At 33.5% G+C, this 22621-nt stretch overlaps 2 protein-coding genes and 1 pseudogene across 2 annotated transcripts; 1 reads left to right on the forward strand and 2 right to left on the reverse strand.

Annotated features, from left to right (window-relative positions):
• Nucleotides 1-4133: 4133 nt before the first annotated feature.
• LOC143607387 (BURP domain protein USPL1-like) lies at nt 4134-4795 on the reverse strand (annotated as a pseudogene).
• A 1955-nt stretch (nt 4796-6750) lies between these two features.
• Nucleotides 6751-7141, forward strand: LOC143607386 (organ-specific protein P4-like). Its single transcript, XM_077082852.1, has 2 exons — nt 6751-6795; nt 6899-7141. Exons 1-2 carry the CDS (start codon nt 6751-6753, stop codon nt 7139-7141), a joined length of 288 nt encoding a protein of 95 aa, XP_076938967.1.
• An 11107-nt stretch (nt 7142-18248) lies between these two features.
• Nucleotides 18249-20794, reverse strand: LOC143607385 (ras-related protein Rab7-like). Its single transcript, XM_077082851.1, has 7 exons — nt 20673-20794; nt 19791-19817; nt 19296-19395; nt 18905-19051; nt 18685-18765; nt 18460-18602; nt 18249-18376 (listed from the first exon to the last, which is right to left on the reverse strand). The coding sequence occupies exons 1-7, from the start codon at nt 20723-20725 to the stop codon at nt 18310-18312; spliced, it is 618 nt and encodes a 205-aa protein (XP_076938966.1). The 5' UTR covers nt 20726-20794; the 3' UTR covers nt 18249-18309.
• Between the last annotated feature and the right edge of the window lie 1827 nt (nt 20795-22621).

Below are 22621 nucleotides of genomic sequence, written 5' to 3' on the forward strand. Positions count from 1 at the left end.
AGCGCGCCGCGGGAAGAACTAAAATCCTTAGCGCGCTGCGGGGACAGTTCGTCTCGCGTATCGCAGTAACAGGTGGTCTTCACGCAGGCTTCCTTGTAAGGAGTCTGGCGCGTGGAGCTGCGCAGACAACCTTAGGCGGGAAGGAACAAAGGACAGTGGTTCAAGGCTTAAGGGCGGGACGGCGACAAGAGGGAAAAGAAGGCGGAAAGAGAGAAGAAGAGGAACGGGAAGGAAAATATATTATTATTATTAAAAGTAAAATATAAGTATAAATAAATATTAAATCATAAAAGAAAGAGATCGGATCAGAGAAACGGGTACCTGGGTCGGGTCGGATCGGGGCAGATGTCACAGTCGGCGTGTTCACCAGCATGTGTTGCTGACATATTTTTATAACTGTTTTACAGGTAATGGAGAATAGGTGTTTGGAGAAGAAGGGTAGCCGTTAGACGATCTGATGGCTCAATGGATGTATTATAAATAAAATAATGTGAAACATGGTTTTGTAATCAAAACACTTATGTACAAATTAACGGGTGTTTTAAAATCCCGTCTTTTAAATATAATAATATTCTATTAAAGTCTTCCGCTTTACAACCTTAAACTCTGATATATTTACAAAACATGTACCAACGTTGGGTCACACGCCCAGGCCCTGAGCCGGGGTGTGACATCCATGTACACCTGTTTGGGAGAAAGCTCTTTAAAACCTAAAATTAAATTAGTGACCCATATTCATTTTTCACATTAATCTTATTTCTCTCCTGAGCCATCTCCTATATATATATATATATATATATATATATATATATGCTAAGTATAAAATCAAAACCCACTTGAGTTGTGAAAACTCTAGAAACTCATTCTCAACCATATGTTTTTAATTAATATTTAAATCTTGTGGTCCACAATTAAAGTGAATAAAAAACGTAAATATAAATATAACTTTTTCTCTCTCTTGAGAACATATATAAAAATTAGTAAAAAAATGTTAAAAAATAGCAAAACATTTTTTTCGATGTTTCAATGTTTTGTATTAAATTTTACAACATATATTATATGTAACAAAAAAAAACGATCTTACATAGGGTTTTCACAACTCAAGTTGGTTTTCATTTTAACCTTACCCTATATATATATATATATATAGGGAGTATAGAATGAAAACCATAAAAACCCTATGTAACATCGTTTTTTTTTGTTTTTTTTACGCATTTAATATATGTTTTTACATTTAATATAAACATCGAAAAATAAAAAAAAAATTGTTTTGCTATTTTTTAACATTTTTTACTAACTTTTAGATATGTTTTCAGAAGAGGAAAAATTATATTTATGTTAACATTTTTTATTAACTTTAATTGTGGACCACAAGATTCAAACTTTAATTAAAAACATATGGTTGAGAATGAGTTTCTAGAGTTTTCACAACTCAATTTGTTTTTTTATTTTAATATAACCATATATATATATATATATATATATATATATATATAGGGAAAGTATAAAATGATAACCCATTTGAGTTGTGAAAACCCTATGTAATATCATTTTCTTTTCTTTTTTTTTCCTATGCTACCCCTGGGGTAGATAGAAAGGAGATGCCGTAGGATGGAGCAAATGTCTTGGATAAATAGAAATAATAATAACAAAAACAACATGTGGTGACGACATTTGGGGACTATAGCGACCACTTCTGTCGTCACCACATGATCAATTTCTTGTAGTCTTTCTTGAAGTTAAATAAAATATAATTAATTTTCCAACACGATAAGCATGTCTGGTTGTGTACTCCTACTATTATAGGTTTGTATTTAACACATGATGATGTGTGATACTATATATAATATTTCTTTTATCCTTCTTTATATAGCATAAAAGCATAATAAGCACATTGAGCATTTAAATTTAATAAAAACATTTGACTTACATAATATGTAAAGAACATTTAACTAATAACCGATATCTAAATTATATAAAGCATTAAATATGTACTTATGAGCATATCACTTTTTAAATTTTTATAAACTATCAGAATACATGGTAGTTTTATATTCTATTAAATCCGTTTTTAAAATATTTTTTCAACTAGGTAAGCATTAATATTTTTCTGTAAGTTATAGATAATAATTCGAGTAAAATGAAAGCGATTGGATTTACTCATAAGACACGGTTCTTAAAGAGAAAATTCCGTTCGACCAATTGTAGTGAAAGCGTAACTTTCTCATAAACCATTCCAACATTACATATTGTCACTAACATAACTAAACTTAAATTGTCTTAAAAATAACTCATAATTGACGACAGTCAATTCTTCGATAGCCATACCAATGCATATTGCGAGTATATACTAAAAATTAGTCATATTGCGTGAGTTTTAATTTTTGCATTTATAACAAATCATAACATCAATTACCTTCATATCGTATCATCGCACATCATGTAACGTAAATATTCGGCATGTAATACATTAGTTACACATTCCACATATCCCGTGGGACCATACAGCCTCGACGGGCAATGACTGCCATCATCATCATTCCATATGTCACGCAGGACCATACATCCCCGTCGGGCAATGACCGCTTTCATTATCGTTACGTATGTCGCGTATGATCGTACAACCCTGTTGGGTGATAATTTTCGTCAGTATCATTCCATATGTCTCGTAAGACCAATTACTTAAACATAATATGAACACATACTGGGTTCATGGGGCTTTCGTATGTTTATCATAAACATCATACATACTCATTTCGTATACATCAATCCACTAGTATAACCATTTTATCACATTTGTTTCATAAAACGTTATTGTTCATTCATACTTTACACATTCTATCCTTAATAGTGGGCTATACGTGACATTCGTCAATTTTCAAACCTGAACATCCGATGCGTTTATTATTATTATTCAGATCCATTTAATAAAAATAATGAATTATTATTTATTTTATTTGGTTATGTCTTTGGTTCCTTTACGCGGCACTCGAGTTCGTTTATTAGTTAGACGAGATATAACAACTTTTAAATATGTGCAGCCCATAACTTCGTTTTTACAACTCTTGACCAAGCACTCAAACTCTATGGACCAGATTGCAAGTTTTTTTTGAACTTTCTTTCTTTCTTTTTTCCCCTCCCACCAAGCACCCCTTGGATTTCTTGATTCACAATTATGCAAAATGGAGAAACTAAAAATAGAAAAGCATGGAATCAAAATGAAAGAAGGGCTTGTGGGAGGAATGAAATAGAACTATAGAAGGACCGACATTCCTTTTATAATGAGTGATTTCTTTCCATTATTCAATCAAATATGCTAGCTCCCTGCTTGCGGTGATGATGATGACGATGAACCAAATATACTAGTGCCCTGCTTGCGATCCACGCCTATAAGGTATATATGTGTGAACCCTCGAATGGACAAAAGTAAAATTGCACTAATTTTGACATTATTTTACTAATCTCGTAAAAATAACGTTAAAAGTGGCGGAAGGTTAATCAGGCATCATGTGGTAGCGTTGATAGTCAAAAGACAATGGTACATTCACCAATTGGCCGGTGTCCCCATGGTTGAGTGTTATGTGCCTTAGTCCAAGGTTTGATGCAAAACTACTATCGAGCCGGGGGTCTCACCGGAAGCAGCCTCTCTATTCCTACAGGGTAGAGGTAAGGCTGTCTACATCTTACTTTTCTCAGACCCTACCATAGCTTTGCTATTAGGATATACTGAGTACGATGATGATGATGAACCAAATATCCTAATCTCATGCCTTTTGAATGAGCTACTCCATTCCTTCTCTTATTACCCCATACCAAACACTATCTAAACTTAAATTTGAATTCCAATTTAGTTGTCAACTAAACATATTGTAAATAGAACCGAAATCTAATTCTATCAAATTCTGCAAACTAAACGTACCAAGATAAAGGATTTAAATTCTAATTCCATCCATTATTTAAATTCCACGAAGCAATCAACACCTTTCAACACCTTGCTATTTATTTTCAGCCAGTAACCCTTGAATTCAAGGTGGCATGATTTTAGAAGGTTTATGACTTTATTCCATATGTAGTTAAGCGTATGTTGACAATTTTAAACTTCAATACAAAGTATAAAAAAGAAAATTTATTCATTCAGTTTACGATTTCAATGACAAACCATGTATTTAAGAAGATGCAACCCAAACAAGATTATCGGCAGGAAGAAAATGGCACACCGGGGACCCGGGCCATCCTCCGAGCACCCGAAACGCCACGTGGTCCGGATCCCACGTAGACGTGTCTATGTGGCAAGTAGCAACAGCTTCCACCCTCTCACCATTCTCCCCACCTAATGCAATCTTAAATACCCTATTCATATGACCCTTGTAGTGCCCATGGCAGGAGTAAACCAAATAAGGGTAGGCCTTGGCATGACAACCCACCATTTTAGGGGAATAGATCTCCACTGGCTTCTCCACAAAAGTATACTACTGGAAAATGGTATGACTGGAACTCAAAATCTTGGTCGTCAACAGTTCGGGTTTGACCGTACCAAAAATCCCACGGGTCATGTCCAACATGTACTCCAATAAGGTGATACAAAACTTGAACTCACCCTCTTTAGGCTTTTGTTCACATAGGTTGAGTGTAGTTTCCATGGCCTTAGCTTGCGGGGAATTGTTAGAGATCAAGAAAAATTCAAGAAGGTATGGGAGTTTTTGCGACGAGAAAGGGATCGGATCGACTTCTTCTCGAGAGAGTAGATATGCACGGTAAGGATCGTTGTTTCTAGCAAAATAAATCGGCATTTTTTTGCCCGGTTTTGAAGAAGACACTTAGAGTTGGATCATCATGACGTACTTTCGGCTTCACAAAGTTGGGTCTCAAGGTTATCTCATCAATTTCCCGAGCATGGCTTCCGTAGGAGATCTGTTAAACATTCAACAAACAGATTTAATTAATTCTTATGTATTCAAATAAAAAATAAGTTGTATATTTACTGGTAAAAATTCATGGATGGATACCTGAAGAAGAAATACTGCAGATAAGAGGAAAGAGGCAAAGACCTGTATCTCCATGAGATTTGATGGTTTTATTTTCTACATCAGTTTATAAATATATAACAATTTCCAAATGAATTAAGATATCCTCATCATTCCAAATTAAATGACTACCAACAAATATATAATTCAAAAATTACATTATTTTAATTTTATATACTTTTAAGCATTAATTTTTCTGTAAGAACTAGAATAAGTTGTGAATGGAATGTTAATAATAATTGATATTTATTTCTATCATTTTTATTATTTATAAAAATAAATATGCACTTTTATCAAAAAAATAACTACGAAAATTTTTCTTTCTACCACTGTCAACATTAAATTAATGTGTTTTTAATGCAAAGAGAAAAATATATAAAATTACTAACTATTGGTCTACTGTTGATTACGGTTAAAATATGGAAAATACCTTATTTTTAGAGATATTCCAAATATATCCTTTTAAAATTAAATTCTCTCTTTGTTCATTTGCTAACTCCTCTTTGCCTCTACGTTAGAAAATCGAGGCGACATGTTTCTTAACTTGCCGCCTCCCTGCCATATTAGCTCATAACCCGTCACCTCCCTGCCATGCTAGCTCAAAACCCATCGTCTCCCCTCTATGTTAGCTCAAAACTCGTCGATTCATCATTGTGTTAGCTAAAAAATTAAATCTAATATTAATATATCTTTTTACTTAAAAAATTATATCTAAATAAGTTACACATAAAATGATTTGATGGTATGCATGAGTTTGTTAAAGGGAAAATTTCTAAAATATCCAATTTTTAAAGAGAGATTCCAAATATATCCCTTCGAAATTTAAACTCCCCCTTTGTCCCTTTGCTAACTCGTCTTTGCCTCTACATTAGAAAATCGAGACGACATGTTTCTTAACTCGCCGCCTCCCCGCCATATTAGCTCATAACCCGTCGCCTTCCAGCCATGTTAGCTCAAAATCCATCGTTTCCCCTCCATGTTAGCTCAAAACTCGTCGCTTCCCCATTGTGTTAGCTAAAAAATTAAATATAATATTAATATATCTTTTTATTTAAAAATTATATCTAAACAAGTCACACATAAAATGATTTGATGGTATGCATGAGTTTTCTAAATCATATTATCATCCAATATACAAGAACTTAAAAACCAATAAAATTTAAAATATTCAAATATTTTTTAATTAAGTTTTGGATCCATGTTTTTAGTAATGATAAGGTATAATTTTTTTTAGTTAACACAATGGGGAAGCGACGAGTTTTGAGCTAACATGGAGGGGGAGACGATGGGTTTTGAGCTAAATGGTGAGGAGGCGACGGATTATGAGCTAATATGGTGGGAGACGGCGAGTTAAGAAACATGTCGTCTCGATTTTCTAACGTAGAGGCAAAGACGAATTAGTAAAGGGACAAGGGAGGAATTTAAATTTTGAAGGGATATATTTGGAATCTCTTTCTAAAAATAAAAATGAGATATTTTGATAATTTTTCCAATATAGAATATCTTTTTCACTAATTTATTAAATATACTCAATTAAATGAAAATATTATATTTATTATTTCACTTGAGCATTAAATTATTTGCTGTCAATACCACAAATAGTAGATATCACGTTAATGGGAATCTCAAGCATTCATTGCTCAAACCAATTACACCATCTATAAATACGAATACGTCCGATTGGGTAGTCCATCAAAACTCAAACGTTTGGAAACACTGAGACATCATGAGATCTCTATTTGCAGTCGTGTTTCTCTTCTCCCTTCTTCTGGTAAGTGATTATGCTCATGCTCATGTGGAAATGCATTTGTATTCAACAATCTTGGATTGGTCTAACCTTTTCTAATTGTTCTCTTTTTCATTTTGATGAGTAGCTTGCAAGTGTCAATGATGCAAGAACAGGCCCAGAAGAATACTGGAGAAGTGTAATGAAAGACGAGCCCATGCCTAAGGCACTTCAAGATGTTTTGATTCAAGATCCGTCTAATGGAGATAAAGAAAATAAGAAAGATCGATTCATCAGAAACTTTGACACAAAGCCTAACCTCATAATCTATCGGTCTCATGTTATGTACAATCAAAAAGATCACGAGTTAGCATCTTCTAAGTTGAACTAGTGCTGTTTAAGCATCGGTTCCAATATGTCTTTGAATAACGCAATAAAGTTTGGAAATTGCTTTCCATAATAATTATATAACTGATATTGCAATGATTGAAATCTTTAATTTGCATTATTTGAGTATACCCCTTATGTGTTGTGTTTGTTGAATCAGCACAAATTAGAAGAACAGATGATTTCGGGATGACAAATTTCGTCACAATTTTATTGGAAAGGCTAGTTTTAGAACATTTTCCGACAAAAATATTTCTTGCGAAAAAACTTCTTAGGAAAATGATAGCCCAACATTTTTCTACATGTTTTCAGTTTTTCAATAAAGGTGGAGGGAGTGGTTAGCTAAAGATAATGAAACTACTCTTGCACTGACCAATCCTGCAGTATCATTTTATTTTTATCCTCATTTACCATGTTCTAAAGAATTTTATTTTTTAATTTAAAAACTAAAGCAATAAATTTTTAAAAGTTATATATAAATAAGAACTTCCAGTAATAAAAATAAAAATTACAAACTAAAAAAAGAAACAACAAATAAGATAATTAAATTACTACTTGTCGTCGAGGTTGGTTATGTCACACCCCAAAAACCTTAATATAACAGCGGAAGAATTAATCAACTAATTTGGGCGGTGACAGAGGCCGTTTAGCAATCAATATTTAAGCACAACATATTCACATACAAATTGGACTTTTATTCATTATAAATGTCATAAATCACACGTGTCAGAGTATACGGTTTATTTAAAATACAAGTCCAACATTTAGGTGTTATACACCTGTTTTCCCACATCATCTCCACGAAGCACCCACATTTCCTTTACTTGAAAAACACGTTTAAAATACGTCAACACAATGGTTGGTGAGTTCTCAATTTTTAAAACTTATATTTTGAGATAAAGCATTTCTTGGTTCCAAAATATCCCTTCGTCCATACGTACCGAAGTCAATTTCGTTGAAATAGCCAAAAATCGCATTAAGGACTTACAGTCATAACAATATTTTAAAATCAAAACTTTTCTTCGTTAAAATACTGTCAAAATATTGATTCGTCTTTATCGGCACGAAACCAAATGTCACATCGAAAACGCGTTTTTGTCCCTTGAAAATCCGTTAAACCCCTTTCGCTTAACGAAAGCGTAGTTTTAAAATATTTTAAAACATAATTTTTCTTTGTCAAAACAAAGCCAATAAAAAGTCCCACTTTGTTTATTTCAAAACTACTTTGTCCTTACTGGACTAAAGTTAACGCATTACCTCGCCCATACTGAACCAAAGTCAATGCAATACCTTGCTTGTACTAGACCAGGGTCTACTTTCGTCTTATACACGAAAGTTAATTAAAAACCCGGTCCTCGTTTACTACAACAGACCAACTGGACCCCTTTCTTTCAATAACGAAAGGGTCTAAAATACGGCATTTTATTTTTAAAAAAATTGTGATAGTTATAGACTAGCTAGGAATATAACGAATGTAACGCCATTAAACCTATAATAAAAGCGTACAATAATTTGGTCTAAAATTACATATTATTATATTAATATTCTCTACACTTTTGAACAATTTTGAGTTAATCTTTATTGAATATTACTCTCAACTTGTTCATTTTTTAATGTTTAAAGGTTTAAGTAAAACCGAGTTAAAATGGTCAAAATTCGATCAAATGTCATGTTGTTTATTTATGTGATTGTTTATGGTTTTAGTTGAATTAATTAATATTAATAACAATAAGGAATAGTGATTAATAAAGTGACAAGGAATAAAGAAACATAAAAGTATATTCCTGCTCGTTGGAATTGCAATAAAACAAAGTGAACTTTAAAAGGTTTAATATTATTATCTTATTTTTTTGCTTTCTTGGGCCACAGATGCAAGTAAACGAGTAGATGGGCTGGATTTGGATCAAGAGTTATGCATGTCTAAAAGAAGTCAGACGCAAGGATGAGGCTAAAAACAAAAACAAGGGGGCGGGCCCTTATCATTATATATATATATATATATATAAAGATTAATTGATGTTGGTGGGGGGAAACGCAGCCGCAAGACAACACCAAGTAGGGTAGAAAAATAATCAGGAGGTCACGGCAGAGTGTGGGGGCTACCCCCTTTGGATTCGAACAGAAGGTTGGCACACAGAGCCACAAGGAATAAGAGGAAAAAGAGAAAGCTAGGACTTTGGTTCGAGCATAAAGCGTCTGGGTTCAACACCTACTCATCCAAACATTATTACTATTCGGTTTGAATTTATTATTTTCGTTATGAACTCATTATTTGAACCTATTTATTTTGGTTTGTTCTTGAGTATGATTGTTGGCTAAACCCCTAAACTGCCTAGGTTATGATTAACTTTTGTTGACGTTGGATTTTAGTTTGGACTTTGCTTTTGTTATGGTTTATGATTAAGTAAGAGGTTTATTGTTATTCTTTCGATGCATATGTGTGCTTAGGATTATTTAGTGAGTTTTATTGTTTCACAGTTTCCTTGGTGATTGTCTGTCAAAGGATTCTGTTAGGTCATCTACTGTGTGTTTTTGACTAGTTTATGGTTGATATGCATTAAAACCATAGGAACAATATTAATAAATTAAATAGACCTAAGTGTGCTGCTAATCTAAATAGCTGTAAGGCGATAGATTATATGGTAAGTCTTGGTTGTTTAAGATTGCTAGATTTAGTTCTTCGTAAGGAGTCTGTCTAGGTTTGATTTTTCAGCCTTGTTTATCTAGTTGAGTGAATACTTTAAACTACCTTTGATTTCCGCGCTGTAAGGTAGGATTTCTTATAGAGGTACTTGTCATAAAATAATTAGCGACCGTAAGCGAGTCTAATTAAACTGGTGTTTTTAAGAACTTAATAGAGATCCATAGGTGTCTTCTTGAGAAGGGTCAGGGGTCCTGTTCGGGTTTTCGTAAGTGAATAATTTAAGATCCCAGTTCCATAACTTAGCATTTTCCAAATATTTGATAATTGATACATTAGGGATTCTAGCCTAGGTGGTTGTTTATCATTACCTGAGTTAAATCCAAATCCTAAGTTAAGTCGTGTTTAGTTTTATTAATTAGTTTTAATATTAGGTTAATCTTAGTTTTAAGTAAAACCCCCCAATAATAATAAATAAATAGTCATGTCTGTAGTTAAGTCTAAATTTAGCTAGTTAACATAATTTAAAGAGTCCTGTGGGTTCGATATCCGGACTTACTTAGCTGTACTAGAGTCGATCGGTTCACTTGCCGGTTAGTAGTTTTAGTTAAGTTAAGAATCTAGAATTATTACTTAGTGTCTAGATTAGCGTTTATTTAGTTAGTGAATTAATAACTACTTTTAGCACATCAAGTTTTTGGCGCCGTTGCCGAGGACGATTGGCGATTGCATTCATTAGCTTTGATTAGACTTGCTTGATACATCCGTGCTTTTTGTATTTTTTTTTCTATTATTATTTTTATTTTTATTTTTATTTTTTTAGTCATAGAAGTCTAAGTAGATTTATATTTTATTCTATTTTTATTTTTTATTATTTTTTTTCGAGTCTGTTTTTGAGTCGTAGGAGTTAGGTTTAATACAGTTTAGTTTAATTATTTTAAATTAGTTTAAATTTCTAAGTAAAGTATGCTCGAAGACACTCATCGAGTATACCTAGTATAGTGAGTCTGCTCGAGCAAGATACTTGTCATGCTCGAAGACTCTTACACTTGTATTTGTTTTTATCTTTCATTATGTAATAGATAGGGATTCTAGAAGGAATGTCAGGGTCTATAAATAGGATCATAGGTTTCCATTATAGGGTAATGTTGGCACGCACGAAATACGAGAAACATTCTAAAAGAATATTCCTTTTGTTTCCTCGTACAGCCGCCGCTGCCACCTTCACGAAACCCTAGACATTCCTTTACTGTTTCATTGAATGATGCATTTATTACAGTAAATCTTTGTCTTTGTATTTGCTTGCACTGAATATTTATTGTTGTTTCGTTTGTTATCATCGCACCTTCGTTCCCATCCGTTGGATATCCTGATTCCGCAGGGATATTCAATAGACCTTCGGGTTATAGAGTTGGTGTTCTTGTCAACCTTACCAAGGTTTGCACCCAACTCCCGGTCCTGTCATATTGGCTCAATTTGTTGTTGTAGACGGGTTTAGAACGATGTTTAGGATCTATTTATAGTGTCGATTAGAGCGTGTAGTGTTAATTGCGTTTTGAAGAAATTCCGGCGGTTCTTTCGCACTCTTTATGGTGTTATACTCGTTACTGACAATGTTTACGGGTCAGACGTTAAGTATTAAAGCCGTTATGACGATTTAATTGAGTCAAAATACAATATTTAGGCGTGTTTAAGGCTCGCCGGCGGCGTTTCCGGCCGCCGGATATCTTTCCGGAAAAACGAACAAAGGGGAAGTGGCTAGTGGGCTGGGTAATGAATATTTATAATTTATATACATTTTACAATTTTGACCCTCCTACTTTCAGTTTATATTAAATTGGAAAATTATTATAATTTACAAATTGAACCATAAACTTTAGATTAAGATAGAACTTGAAATATAATTTATAAAGCTTGGATTATTTTCGTATTAGACCCGGATAGTTTGCAAATCGATTACACCTTTAAACAAAAACTTTAAATCCCGTAGTTTGATTTTTGAGCAAAATGAAAGAAAGAAACGAACGAATGAACTATAATAATAATATACGATGAACAAAATACATTGAAACGAAACTTGAGAATATAATAATATATATTTATAAAATTTTTTTATAAACAAGAACCGAAAATTCGAAATGGGCCGTGTTTTCGGGTCTGAAAAGTAACGAATGTTACAGGATTCACAATTTTTAAAAATTTCGTCCCGAAATTAAAATAAAAATAAAATTTTAAAAGAAATCAATTAATACAAGGGATTGTTAAAAGTTTTAACAATTAAATAAAAACAATAACGTCTATCTTTAAATGACTCGAAAGACGCCACAAATGGGAATATGGCAAGAACACTTATATATAGGATGTACCAGCGGCGTATGTATCATCCCCTTATCATACTGCATTTGTCCCGTCTTTCGAAATCATTCCAGGTTTCGAGTTATTGCACACAACGTACTTTTTATGTCTTACATGCAAGGACTTGGATAATTACGTGTTGACCCATAATTACCTTTATCGTCGGATGGTTCACATAATTCGTCCAATTATGTGGGTTTTGAAATATATACAATAAATACAATAAGTTCTTATGTGAAAACTTTGGAAAACAAGAATAATAAACTATACGTATAAAAATTCACAAAACATATAAACAAATCCTTAAGGTCAAGGATAAACGAAAACATTATGTCAAACAAATGAAACCATTGTGATTAAACTCAATAAACGATGTTGTTGAAGTATTAAACGAAATAAACGTAACTTAAAATAACAAGAATAATGAATGACAATTTCAAGATCATGAACATCAATATGCTTAAACGAAACTTTGGGGTCGAGAATAACAGAGTAAATAAGTGTAGCATTGAGCCAACAAAATATAAACACATAAGTCGGTAAGGCATTGGGTTCGAGAATAACATAAACGAAACTTAAATAAAATAGCATATTAGATTAAGTTCTTGAAAGTTTTCAATAAATATCAATGTGAATAAAGACCACATTGAGATTTATAATTGAAAAATAAATAATTAAATTTCGAGATCAAAATAAAACATTGGTTAAATTGATGAAATATTGAAAACAAAATAATAATTCGAATAAAATGTTGAGTGGAAATAGAACAATCACACAATCAAAACGATTCGTATAACAATAATAAACTCAACATGTATATAAACATGTTCATAGTCCAACTTCCACTAAACGATTATGTTTATAGGAAATCGGTTACAGATCACGAGTAATAACAAAGTAAATCGATTCAAAATGCAACTATGAACGAAAATAGTTCACTAATTAACGAATAACTAAACTCGATATTAACTTCGTAAACAACCTTTGAAAGAAAATCGATACATAAGAACTTTCTTGAAAATGCCTAAACAGAATAATATTTATAACAACAATACACATGAAAGAAAGGAAAACAAAAGGTAGTTTGCGATGCTCGTCTTCTCGATGGTGGTTTGTGGTATGAAAATTGTTATGGGAGCAATGGTATGGTTTATTCACTCTAAACTCGTTGGTGTTGACAAAGAAGGGAAAAGAAATGATGGTTGACATTGTTTGTGACAGTCGTTTGTAAAACTTGATGTTTTTTATAATCTCAAGGAAAAATTATGATAATAATTTGCAGGAAAGAAAAAAAAATATCCTTAGCTAGCGCTAAAGCTTGGAAAACTTGGTAAAACATTTAGTGTAAGAGATTTTCTGTTGGGTCGTCAAGTAAAATGACTTGTTTGAGATGAATCTTTTATGGTAATAACGTAATAGCCTTACGGGCTTAAGACTTGTTTGAAGTAAAAGATTTTACTTTATTTGTAAATTTATTTTAACCCTTGAAAAATATCAAGTATAACTCTTAAAAAATATTATAAGCATAATGATGGTAGTAGTAATATTATTATTATTATTATTATTATTATTATTAATAGGAATCATGATAGTAATAATAATGGTAATAATATTAATAATAGTAATACTAATAAATATATTAATAAGTAGTAATAGTAGTAGTAACAACAACAACAACAATAATAATAACCCATTCTGTTAAAATGAGATTTTAACTTGAATATACTTCTTATAACAAAATATTTTGTGAATATTTGAATACATATATTTATTAATTGACTATTTTAAGGTAATCAAGATTTGAAATTTCAAGTAGAAGATGTTTATAAAAAGACATAAACGTGAAGAAGTATGCATAAAAAAAATTTATTTATTTAAAATTTAGTCATGGGAGATGAGTTTGGAAAGACTAGGTATTGACGTAGGAAAGCAATAAACTTTTAAAACGATAAGGAATGCTGGGTAAGTTATTGCATGGTGGAATCGAGTTAGGTGTTTCAGAGTATTGCAGGTGTGTTCGGGTCGTTACAATTGTAGCAGGCTTGAAGTACGAGCATACGGTAAGGTAAGTGGTTAGGTAACAGGTCGCGGGAATAGATGGGTGGTGTTGAATATGTGTAGTTTCGTGGCAAGAGTTGATGAGGTGGCCGAAATTATAATAATGTGAAGCATTTCGACATTGCAGTAGCGAAGTGGTGGAATGGTACGTGTTACACAAAAGGGTGGGTTCTCGTGTGAAAATCTTTGTTGGGTAAGGTTTGAGTATCCAAGAGTTATGTTGGGTTTTGGATTGACTTAGGCATAACTTTGAGGTGTAAACATATTGATGTGGTTAGTAATGAATTTTTTTGGGTTATCATGATTGGGATCACGATGGTCAATTGCTTGATGATCTGGGATGTTGTTTTGTGGGTTGAATTTCGAGGGCAATGTCGAGTAAAATGAGAGGACATGCTACGAAGCGCGAAGAATTCACAGGACACGGAACGTAAATATAAAATTCGTATAGTAACCAAAAGAAATATCACTAGAGAGATTCTTAATATTGGAGTCCATCTATATAAATCATAAAAATAAATAGAGTAGATAAATCGCATGAACAAAATTTGAAATCGATATTGAAATTCTCGTGCGTTAGCATGAGTTTCCGCATTTCAATAAAAATCTCGTAAATCTTTGAATACACCTATGAGAAATATATCAAATTAATACAAACTTAATATAAGAAGTGATATCGAATTGAAAATCGAGTGTTTATGTACCACCATAACTTTTCGAATTTTCAACTAAAACCATAATAATCAACGAATTATATAAAGAAAACGAATTGAAATTCGACTATTCATGCATCACCATGACTTTTTGTATTCTCAATTCAAAACATAAGAAATAAGAAATAATGAATATATTCCAACAATGAAAAACGAATCGAAATTCACATAACCCAGTGTCTTTTCAAAAACATAATATGAACAATTTAGTTTTCGGAATCACACGTTGTATGGATTTTCATATCTTGTATGTTCCAATAAAAAAATGTGTAATCAAATTGAACCAAATGTTGGTTATTCGTGTATCACTACGACTTGTCAGACTTTTAGTTAAAACACATTGTAAAACATTGAGGGTCAGAGTCACACGTCGCATGAACCACCATGACTTGTGTGACATCCTTAGGAGTGTAACCATATTCTTTTCACAAAGAGAAGATGGTCACGTTTGAAAGCATAAACTTGTGATTCGTATAGCGTTTGGTGTGGTATGCTTTGGCTTAATAAGTTTCATGCCCTTTCCAACCTCTCCAAGTAAGCAACCAGGTCCGCGTCTGATTGGATTTGTACACATTGCTTATCCTTAGGTTTCAATAACCTTGGTGTCAAGAGTTTGGAAAAAAAGCACGTCCCCCTTACAGTTTACTACATACCCGCCACATAGAACCGTCTTTATGAAGAAAAATATCGAAAACCGAAATAAAATTGATTGAAAATGATTGAAAATCTTCGTTTTAAGCATAAGCCTTGGACTTGTGTGTGTGCTTGTGTACACGAGGCGTAAACGAATCAATAGTAATAACGTAATATAACATGTGCATTGAACAATCACATAGGGCCCATATAATTTCTAATCATGCAACCCTTAACAAATAAACAAATACGCTATAGCTAACTAGGGCACTACGTCTAATGTCCTATCTTATAGTCACGGCTTTGATACCAATCTATAGCACCTAGGCTAAAGTGGAAACGCCCGAGTGTGACGTACAGATTGTTCAAAATACATGTGACACTATTAAATGACAATATTATCATTAATTGGTTTAAACATCATATATGCAAGTTTGTAAACAAGAAGTACAAGGTTACCAAACATCCTAACATGGTATGTTTGGCAAGGAGCTTTTAGGAGCTTTTAGGGGCTTCAAGCTTTAAGCTTTTAAAAAAAGCTCCTACCTAACAAAAAGACTTGTTTGGTTCAATGGGCTTGAAGCTTTTATATTAGGAGAAAAAGCTCTTTTTCTAAACGCTACCACTACTAGCGTTTGAGAAAAAGCTACAAGCTTTTACAATTGAATTTACAATTTTGGTACTTGAACTTTCATCAACTTTTATTAATTTATATAATAGTTACATATTTTACCCATATTTAAAACTAACTACCCCATGACTCTTTAAAAGTCCGTAACTTTTTCACACGTTAATATTTTTTAAACACATTACATAATAAAAAAGAGCATTTTATTCTCTTTAATTGAGTATGATATTAATATACTTCTTTAACGGTTATGATTGGCAACAAGTCGAGTCAGACGAGCTCGGGTCATGTGTAAGATCAAATTAGGGTCGGAACGAGTCGATAAAAAAGGGTTAATTTAGTTCGGTTCGTGTCGGTACGGTTTTGGGTCGAAAGGGGCCAGTTCAGAACATGTTTCAAATTAAAACGGTGTCGGGTCGGAAAGGGTTTCAAATCAAAAGAGGTTGGTTTAAAAAACTATCTATTTGAAATTACTGTATATTTTAGCTTTGTTTCTTGATTTTCGCCACGATTACACGCTTGCTGTCTTTGCATGAAGTACACGTCTGCATTCGGGTTATGCGTGCACTAATATCAAGTGAATCACGTACCGACACTGATTATGCGGTTGATCTTAGGTTGCGCGTGCACTCCGCCGCACCGCTCTGGCACCCAATTAGTTTTATTAAAAGCTTCAGCTACTCTGCCAAATACATAAATATATCTAAAAAGCTCCAGCTACTCTGCCAAACACCTAAATATATCTAAAAAGCTACAGCTACCAGCTACAGCTAACAGCTACCAGGTTCCAGCTTCTAGCTACCAGCTTCCAGCTTGCAGCTAGTTTTGCCAAACATACTCATATACTACAAATAAGCAGATCTGTTTATAACTTGGAACATAACCATGTACAATTGAAACAAAACCATGATTACGATTTCATCAAAGGTTGTTTTATTGAAACAAATGTACGATTCGAATTTGATTCCAAATATCATTAAACACCAAAAAAATATTACAAAGGTTTAAGACGTACATCACAAAGGAAGCTACTACGGTATGAGCAGAGCATGCTCTTTGGAGTCTCTGATTCAAGAACTTGCACTTTGTATTTAAGCTTGCTTTAGGACCTTAATATTCCCAGAATAATCTAAATAGTTTGTTCGCACATTAGTGGATCAGCCCATCTAAAATATCAACACTTCTGTAATTTCATCCACAAATGAAAAAAAAATGTCTCTGCAAACAAAATCAAAATTAGACTAAGGAGACGAAGGCAGCAATAAATCGGATGACCTTAGTTATATCGCTTAGTTATAGTTATACCGGTCCAAAATGTTCAGACGATAACCTCCTTCCACAGTAGTAGATCTCGCTGGCGGAAATAGCTGAATTGGTAGAGCATGGCTACGGACTGCTTCGAAAGGATCAGGAAAGATCAGCTCTTCTTCTCAGCCGCATGCGGGGAGGGAGACCCGCACGTAGGTTCGGTTTCGGAAAACTTTCCGCCACGGCCTAACAGCAAAGGCACACCGTCACATCTATCGGAAGACAAAGAACGGGGATTTCTGGAATACGGGACAAATAGTCAATTTTGATTAATAAACTTCCAATTTCCCAATCGTAATGGTCCATTCCATTCATTTCTCCATTCCTTCTTCCACATTATTTATTTATATTTATATGAGGGTAAAATATAATAAAAAATGAAAGTTAAAAATAAAAAAAATTAAAACATACACAAATAATCAAATGTGATGCACATCAGGCCCATGTTAGGAACTTTTGATACAATTAAGGGAACAACTTTATTAAAAACAATCTTTTCAGAGAAATTTACCAACATTTCATTCGATTATTTTTATGCTACCTGAAAGAGTAAAAGTTTGATTGATTCCAATTTACCAACATACATCATTTAAATACAAATGTCCTACCCACTAAAGAAAGGAGTCAATCCCACTAATTAGCACTAACAAACTATATTCGTAAATAACATAACAACATTTGACTAGACTTTTATATTTGAAATTTGAAAATATATTACTTATCTATCAACATAGATCAAGTAGAAATAAGGCGGCCACTCATTAAAATCAATCCATTCATGAAACCAAATTTACAAACTAAACATCAAAACAAACCACTAATAAAGAAACTTGTTTCTAGCAGTCACATCCTGAGGCCCTTGGTTGACTTGCGCTTCCTACATCAATCGTATCAGGCAGATATCTTCATAGAAGAAAGACACCAACACGTTAGTATTAACGTTTTATCATTTTTAAATACATATTAAAAGTTGAATTTAAACTTACATTTCTTCCTCTTCAGTCTTCAAGGCATTTTTGGCAATGACTTCAAAAGCTTCTTCAACATTAATTCCATCCTTCGCAGATGTCTCAAAATATGGAATATTTCCTTTCGATGCACACCAAGCCCGTGCCTTTTTCTCAGAAACCTGCCACGAAAGTGTTATCGTGACAAATGAGTAAACTTGATGGTCAAAAGCATAGATTTGTTATTATTATTTAAAGGCGTACCACTCGACTATTGCCACCATCAACATCAACCTTGTTACCAAGAACAACAAATGGGAAATTTTCAGGATCAGTGGGGCTTGCCTTGGAAGATTATATAAGATCATAAGTTCATAATGAGTGATATATAAATGTGCATAATTGACTTACTAGTTGACTTTAGTTTTTGAATCATTGCATTTGGCCTTTCAATATAAAGAAATGTTTTTTCATGTTTAAATACCTGAATAAGAAACTCCTCCCTCCAGTTATTGAGATTATCAAAGGATTTCTGGACATTCACATCATATACAAGAACACAGCAATCTGCACCTCGGTAAAACGCGACACCGAGGCTTTGAAATCTTTCTTGCCCGGCTGTATCCCAGATCTGAGATGAAAAGATACGTATTCAAAGTCACAAAAAGTATTCATTCTGTAAAATTGTAAAAAACTGAAATATGTTCTTAAATTTAACCATGCTTTATAGAAGGTTAAAATAAAGAAATGATCCAAAATCATAGAATTTAAATTACATGATCTTAATGGTCTGTTACAAAAGTTTCCAAGTAACATTAAAAGCCAGAACAAAGTTCAAAACACTTATAGATCATCAACGGGTCATAAATACTAACCTGCAGAGTGAAGAGCCTATCATCAGACTGCACTTCCTTTGTCAAGAAATCGGCCCCTATCGTTGCCTTGTATTGAGGGCTAAACTTCTTGTTGACATATCTAAAAGAAAAATGTAAAGGCCAAAAAACAACCTTCCACTATGCAACACTTGGTTTTAAAAAGCGAGAAGCGTACCGATTTCATACACGGAGCACAAAGATTTTATATAATTTTATTTTATACATCTCATAGGTTTTTGACATCCCCTACCCAAAATTTGCTATAAATAAGCTTTATATATCATCTAATATATAAATAGTATACAACCTAAATTGCTAGTTGTACAACATTTTGATGCAATAAAACACTCAGGGCACAATACAACAATATAATTTTGGAGGTCACAATTTCAAATATTTAACTGAGTTTTTGCTAATAAACACCAAATAATACTTTCTATGTTTCAATTTCAAGTTAGCATCTTACACATTACCAATTAAAGTCACAAAGGATACTGATTCATCAGCGATGTCTTGCCCACCCTGCATCAACCAAGGATCACAAATCAGTCAACAACACAATCATGATTTGTATTATAAGTTCATCAAAAAGTAGCACAGATTAAACTTTCGGTTGTAAAAATTGATAAAAATAATCACTAATCGGATCCTCTGGCGATTAAACTTTTAGTAATTGGGACATTAATCGCTAATTCGGTCCTCTAATGATTAACCTGGTAATTGGGCATTAATCGCTAATTGGTCCTCTGACGATTAAACTTTTGGTAATCGGGACATTAGTCCACTAATCGGTCCTGAACGGTCAAAGCCAGTCAAAATCGCGCCTAATCGGCCTTAATTTCTGGCCATTTGGATTTTGAATGGGATCGAGAAGGGGTTAAAGGTTAAACCTGTCTACTTCAAAAAAATTATATAAAAAAAATGTGTGCGGATACATATAACACTGAAAACTACACAAAAAAAATTGTGCGTGTATATACATATATAACTGAAAATTGCATATAAAAATTCCAATCCGATATATCGCAATTAATCCCTAGTCTGTATCCCACCTGAAGCTACAAACCTGATCTAAAACCCTAGAACCTGTAATATGTATGTATAACTTCAGAACCTAAATTGTTACCAAAATGCACAAAAAAATCGTGAAATCAAACTCATATCGAACTGTATCACCAAACGTAACAACTCTTGCACAAACCCTAACAAACGAGAAGTAACAGTTCAACACAATCTTAATTCTTGACCTAAACAATTGAACTGAAGAGGGTAACGTATAGGCTACTCGAAGCGAATTCAATCAATTCAAAGAGCAAGCAAAATCAGATGTTAATCGAAACGATTAGCGATTGGTGAGTTATAGATGGAACAACTGACCCGCTGTCGCCGAGGATGATGACCTTGAGTAGAGTTCGTCTTCTAGAAGCCATCGAAATTGGATCCGATCTAGAGAGAGAAGCAGAGATGTTAGTTGTGAATTGCAGTGTTAACTAATGGAAAATCAACAACGCCATTGGATGTTTGTATGGCGTAGGATTTATCGAATTCAAATTACTTAATTCTTTTCTTTTGTTTTTGAAAATATATGTTTTAAATAAATTTGGAGAAGAAAATATTTATTATGAGTTGCTGGATATTCCTACACGTTTCTAGTATTGTGTCTATTTTTCTGATTATATTTCTGAAGAAACACTAGACCAAACTGGATAGTTTGATCGGGTATTTATTCATATGTGAGTATACTGAAGTGCTATGAGGACAGATCAAAGCTAATGCCTGCAAAACAGAACACCGTTGAGTCTCGTTACGGGAAAGACAGAGTGGGGGGTCATCCTGTAACCACCCTCAGGCGTGAGAATCAGTACTGTATCTTAATCGGAATTAATACGAGTACCAGTATATAGCGTAAGGCTTGAGAGAGTGAATGAATACCTTGAAGAGATGATCTTCGTATTTATAGCCGAAGGTGGAGGGAAGGTGACTGATGGAGTTGTCACTATCAAGTTATTCCCTCTCTGCCTAAAAGGACACTGTCCGACCTTTATTGGGTGTGATAGCCTGGACCCGTTTATGGTGTAGCCATTATCTGTGCACGTCGTGGGATGGCCATTACGTGTCCAGGTGTATTCTTTCCATTGGCCGATGTCGCTTTCAGGAGGTTTTGAGATAATCTTCTAGAAGTAGTTTATTACAACTGCTCTTCCATATTACGTGGGGATCATACGTGTGATGAGTCCCTTGAGTTGTCTGTGGATTCCATCCGCGGATGCTCACGTGACCGTCCGCGGGTTATGACGGAGATTCCACGAAATGTCTTGGTTTGTGGGTGGTTTTAACAATCCACTTGTTCCTTGGGCGGATGTCTTTTGGCGATCTGCGGGTTGGTTGATGGATCCGTGGGTGGCGGATGTCTTTGACGATCCGCGGGTCGGATAAGGGATCCGTGGATAGCTTTGCTACCCTCCCTATATAATTTCTATCTTCAATTATTTTGTTTTTTAAATGGTTGAGTTCGAGATAGCATGTTTAGTTCAGTAGGTCGATATGCTAACATAACATGATTGATTCTGATATTTTCTTGATTATAATAAAAGTATCTGTATTTTCACATGGTATATAATTCATGTTAAAACATCAATATCAAGATTAAAACAAACTTAGGGCGCGCTCGTTTCAAGGACTTGTTTTAAAGGATTTGGAATTGGAATTGGAATTGGAATTGGAATTGGAATGGAATGGAGTATTTTAGAATCCTTATCATATGTATCATTGGCTAATATGTATTGGAACAGGAATCTTATTCATTCTATTCATTTCCCTTCCGATCTACTCACATATAAATAATATAAAAGTAATAATTTAAAAAAATAAATAAATATTAGAAATTTGATTAAAAATTCGAAAATTTATTTAAAAATAAAAAATAATTAAATATAAAAAAATAAATAATAACAAACATAAAAATCAAATTAACCTAAAAACAACCTGTAACTTTTGAAATAAAAGAAAGGAAGAAGTTGCTTGCGGAAGAGAACGTTGGCAGTGTATCACAGCGGCGGAGCACGCCGGCAGAGGAGGCCGGGAGTCGACGGTGGTGGAGGCTGCGATGTGAAGAAGATGATGTGAAGAGAAAGAGAGACTACGATGTTGTTATGTTTAGGGTTTTAAAACATTCCCATAAGTATATATCACAATCCCTTCAAAAGGTGTGAGATTTTAAAATCCTATGAAATTGGGATTTGATAGGATTCTCTTTCCATTCAAATTCTAGTCAATAGTGAAACGAACACAGGAATCCGTGGGATTTAAAATCTCATTCCTTCCAA

The sequence above is a fragment of the Bidens hawaiensis genome, unplaced genomic scaffold (genome assembly GCF_021521415.1).
Source record: "Bidens hawaiensis isolate Kalapana, Puna unplaced genomic scaffold, B.hawaiensis_p1.1 tig00081734_1, whole genome shotgun sequence".
Taxonomy (NCBI): Eukaryota; Viridiplantae; Streptophyta; class Magnoliopsida; order Asterales; family Asteraceae; genus Bidens; species Bidens hawaiensis.

What these genes read in the sequence shown, in the direction of transcription:
- LOC143607386 (XM_077082852.1), top strand. Translation starts at nt 6,751, where the DNA reads ATGAGATCTCTATTTGCAGTCGTGTTTCTCTTCTCCCTTCTTCTG. An exon ending in TTCTCTTCTCCCTTCTTCTG is followed by an intron (nt 6,796 to 6,898) that starts GTAAGTGATTAT and finishes TTTGATGAGTAG; the next exon opens with CTTGCAAGTGTCAATGATGC.
- LOC143607385 (XM_077082851.1), bottom strand. Translation starts at nt 20,725, where the DNA reads ATGGCTTCTAGAAGACGAACTCTACTCAAGGTCATCATCCTCGGCGAC. An exon ending in ATAGGCTCTTCACTCTGCAG is followed by an intron (nt 19,052 to 19,295) that starts GTTAGTATTTAT and finishes TTTTCATCTCAG; the next exon opens with ATCTGGGATACAGCCGGGCA. An exon ending in GGGAGGAGTTTCTTATTCAG is followed by an intron (nt 18,766 to 18,904) that starts GTATTTAAACAT and finishes TAATCTTCCAAG; the next exon opens with GCAAGCCCCACTGATCCTGA.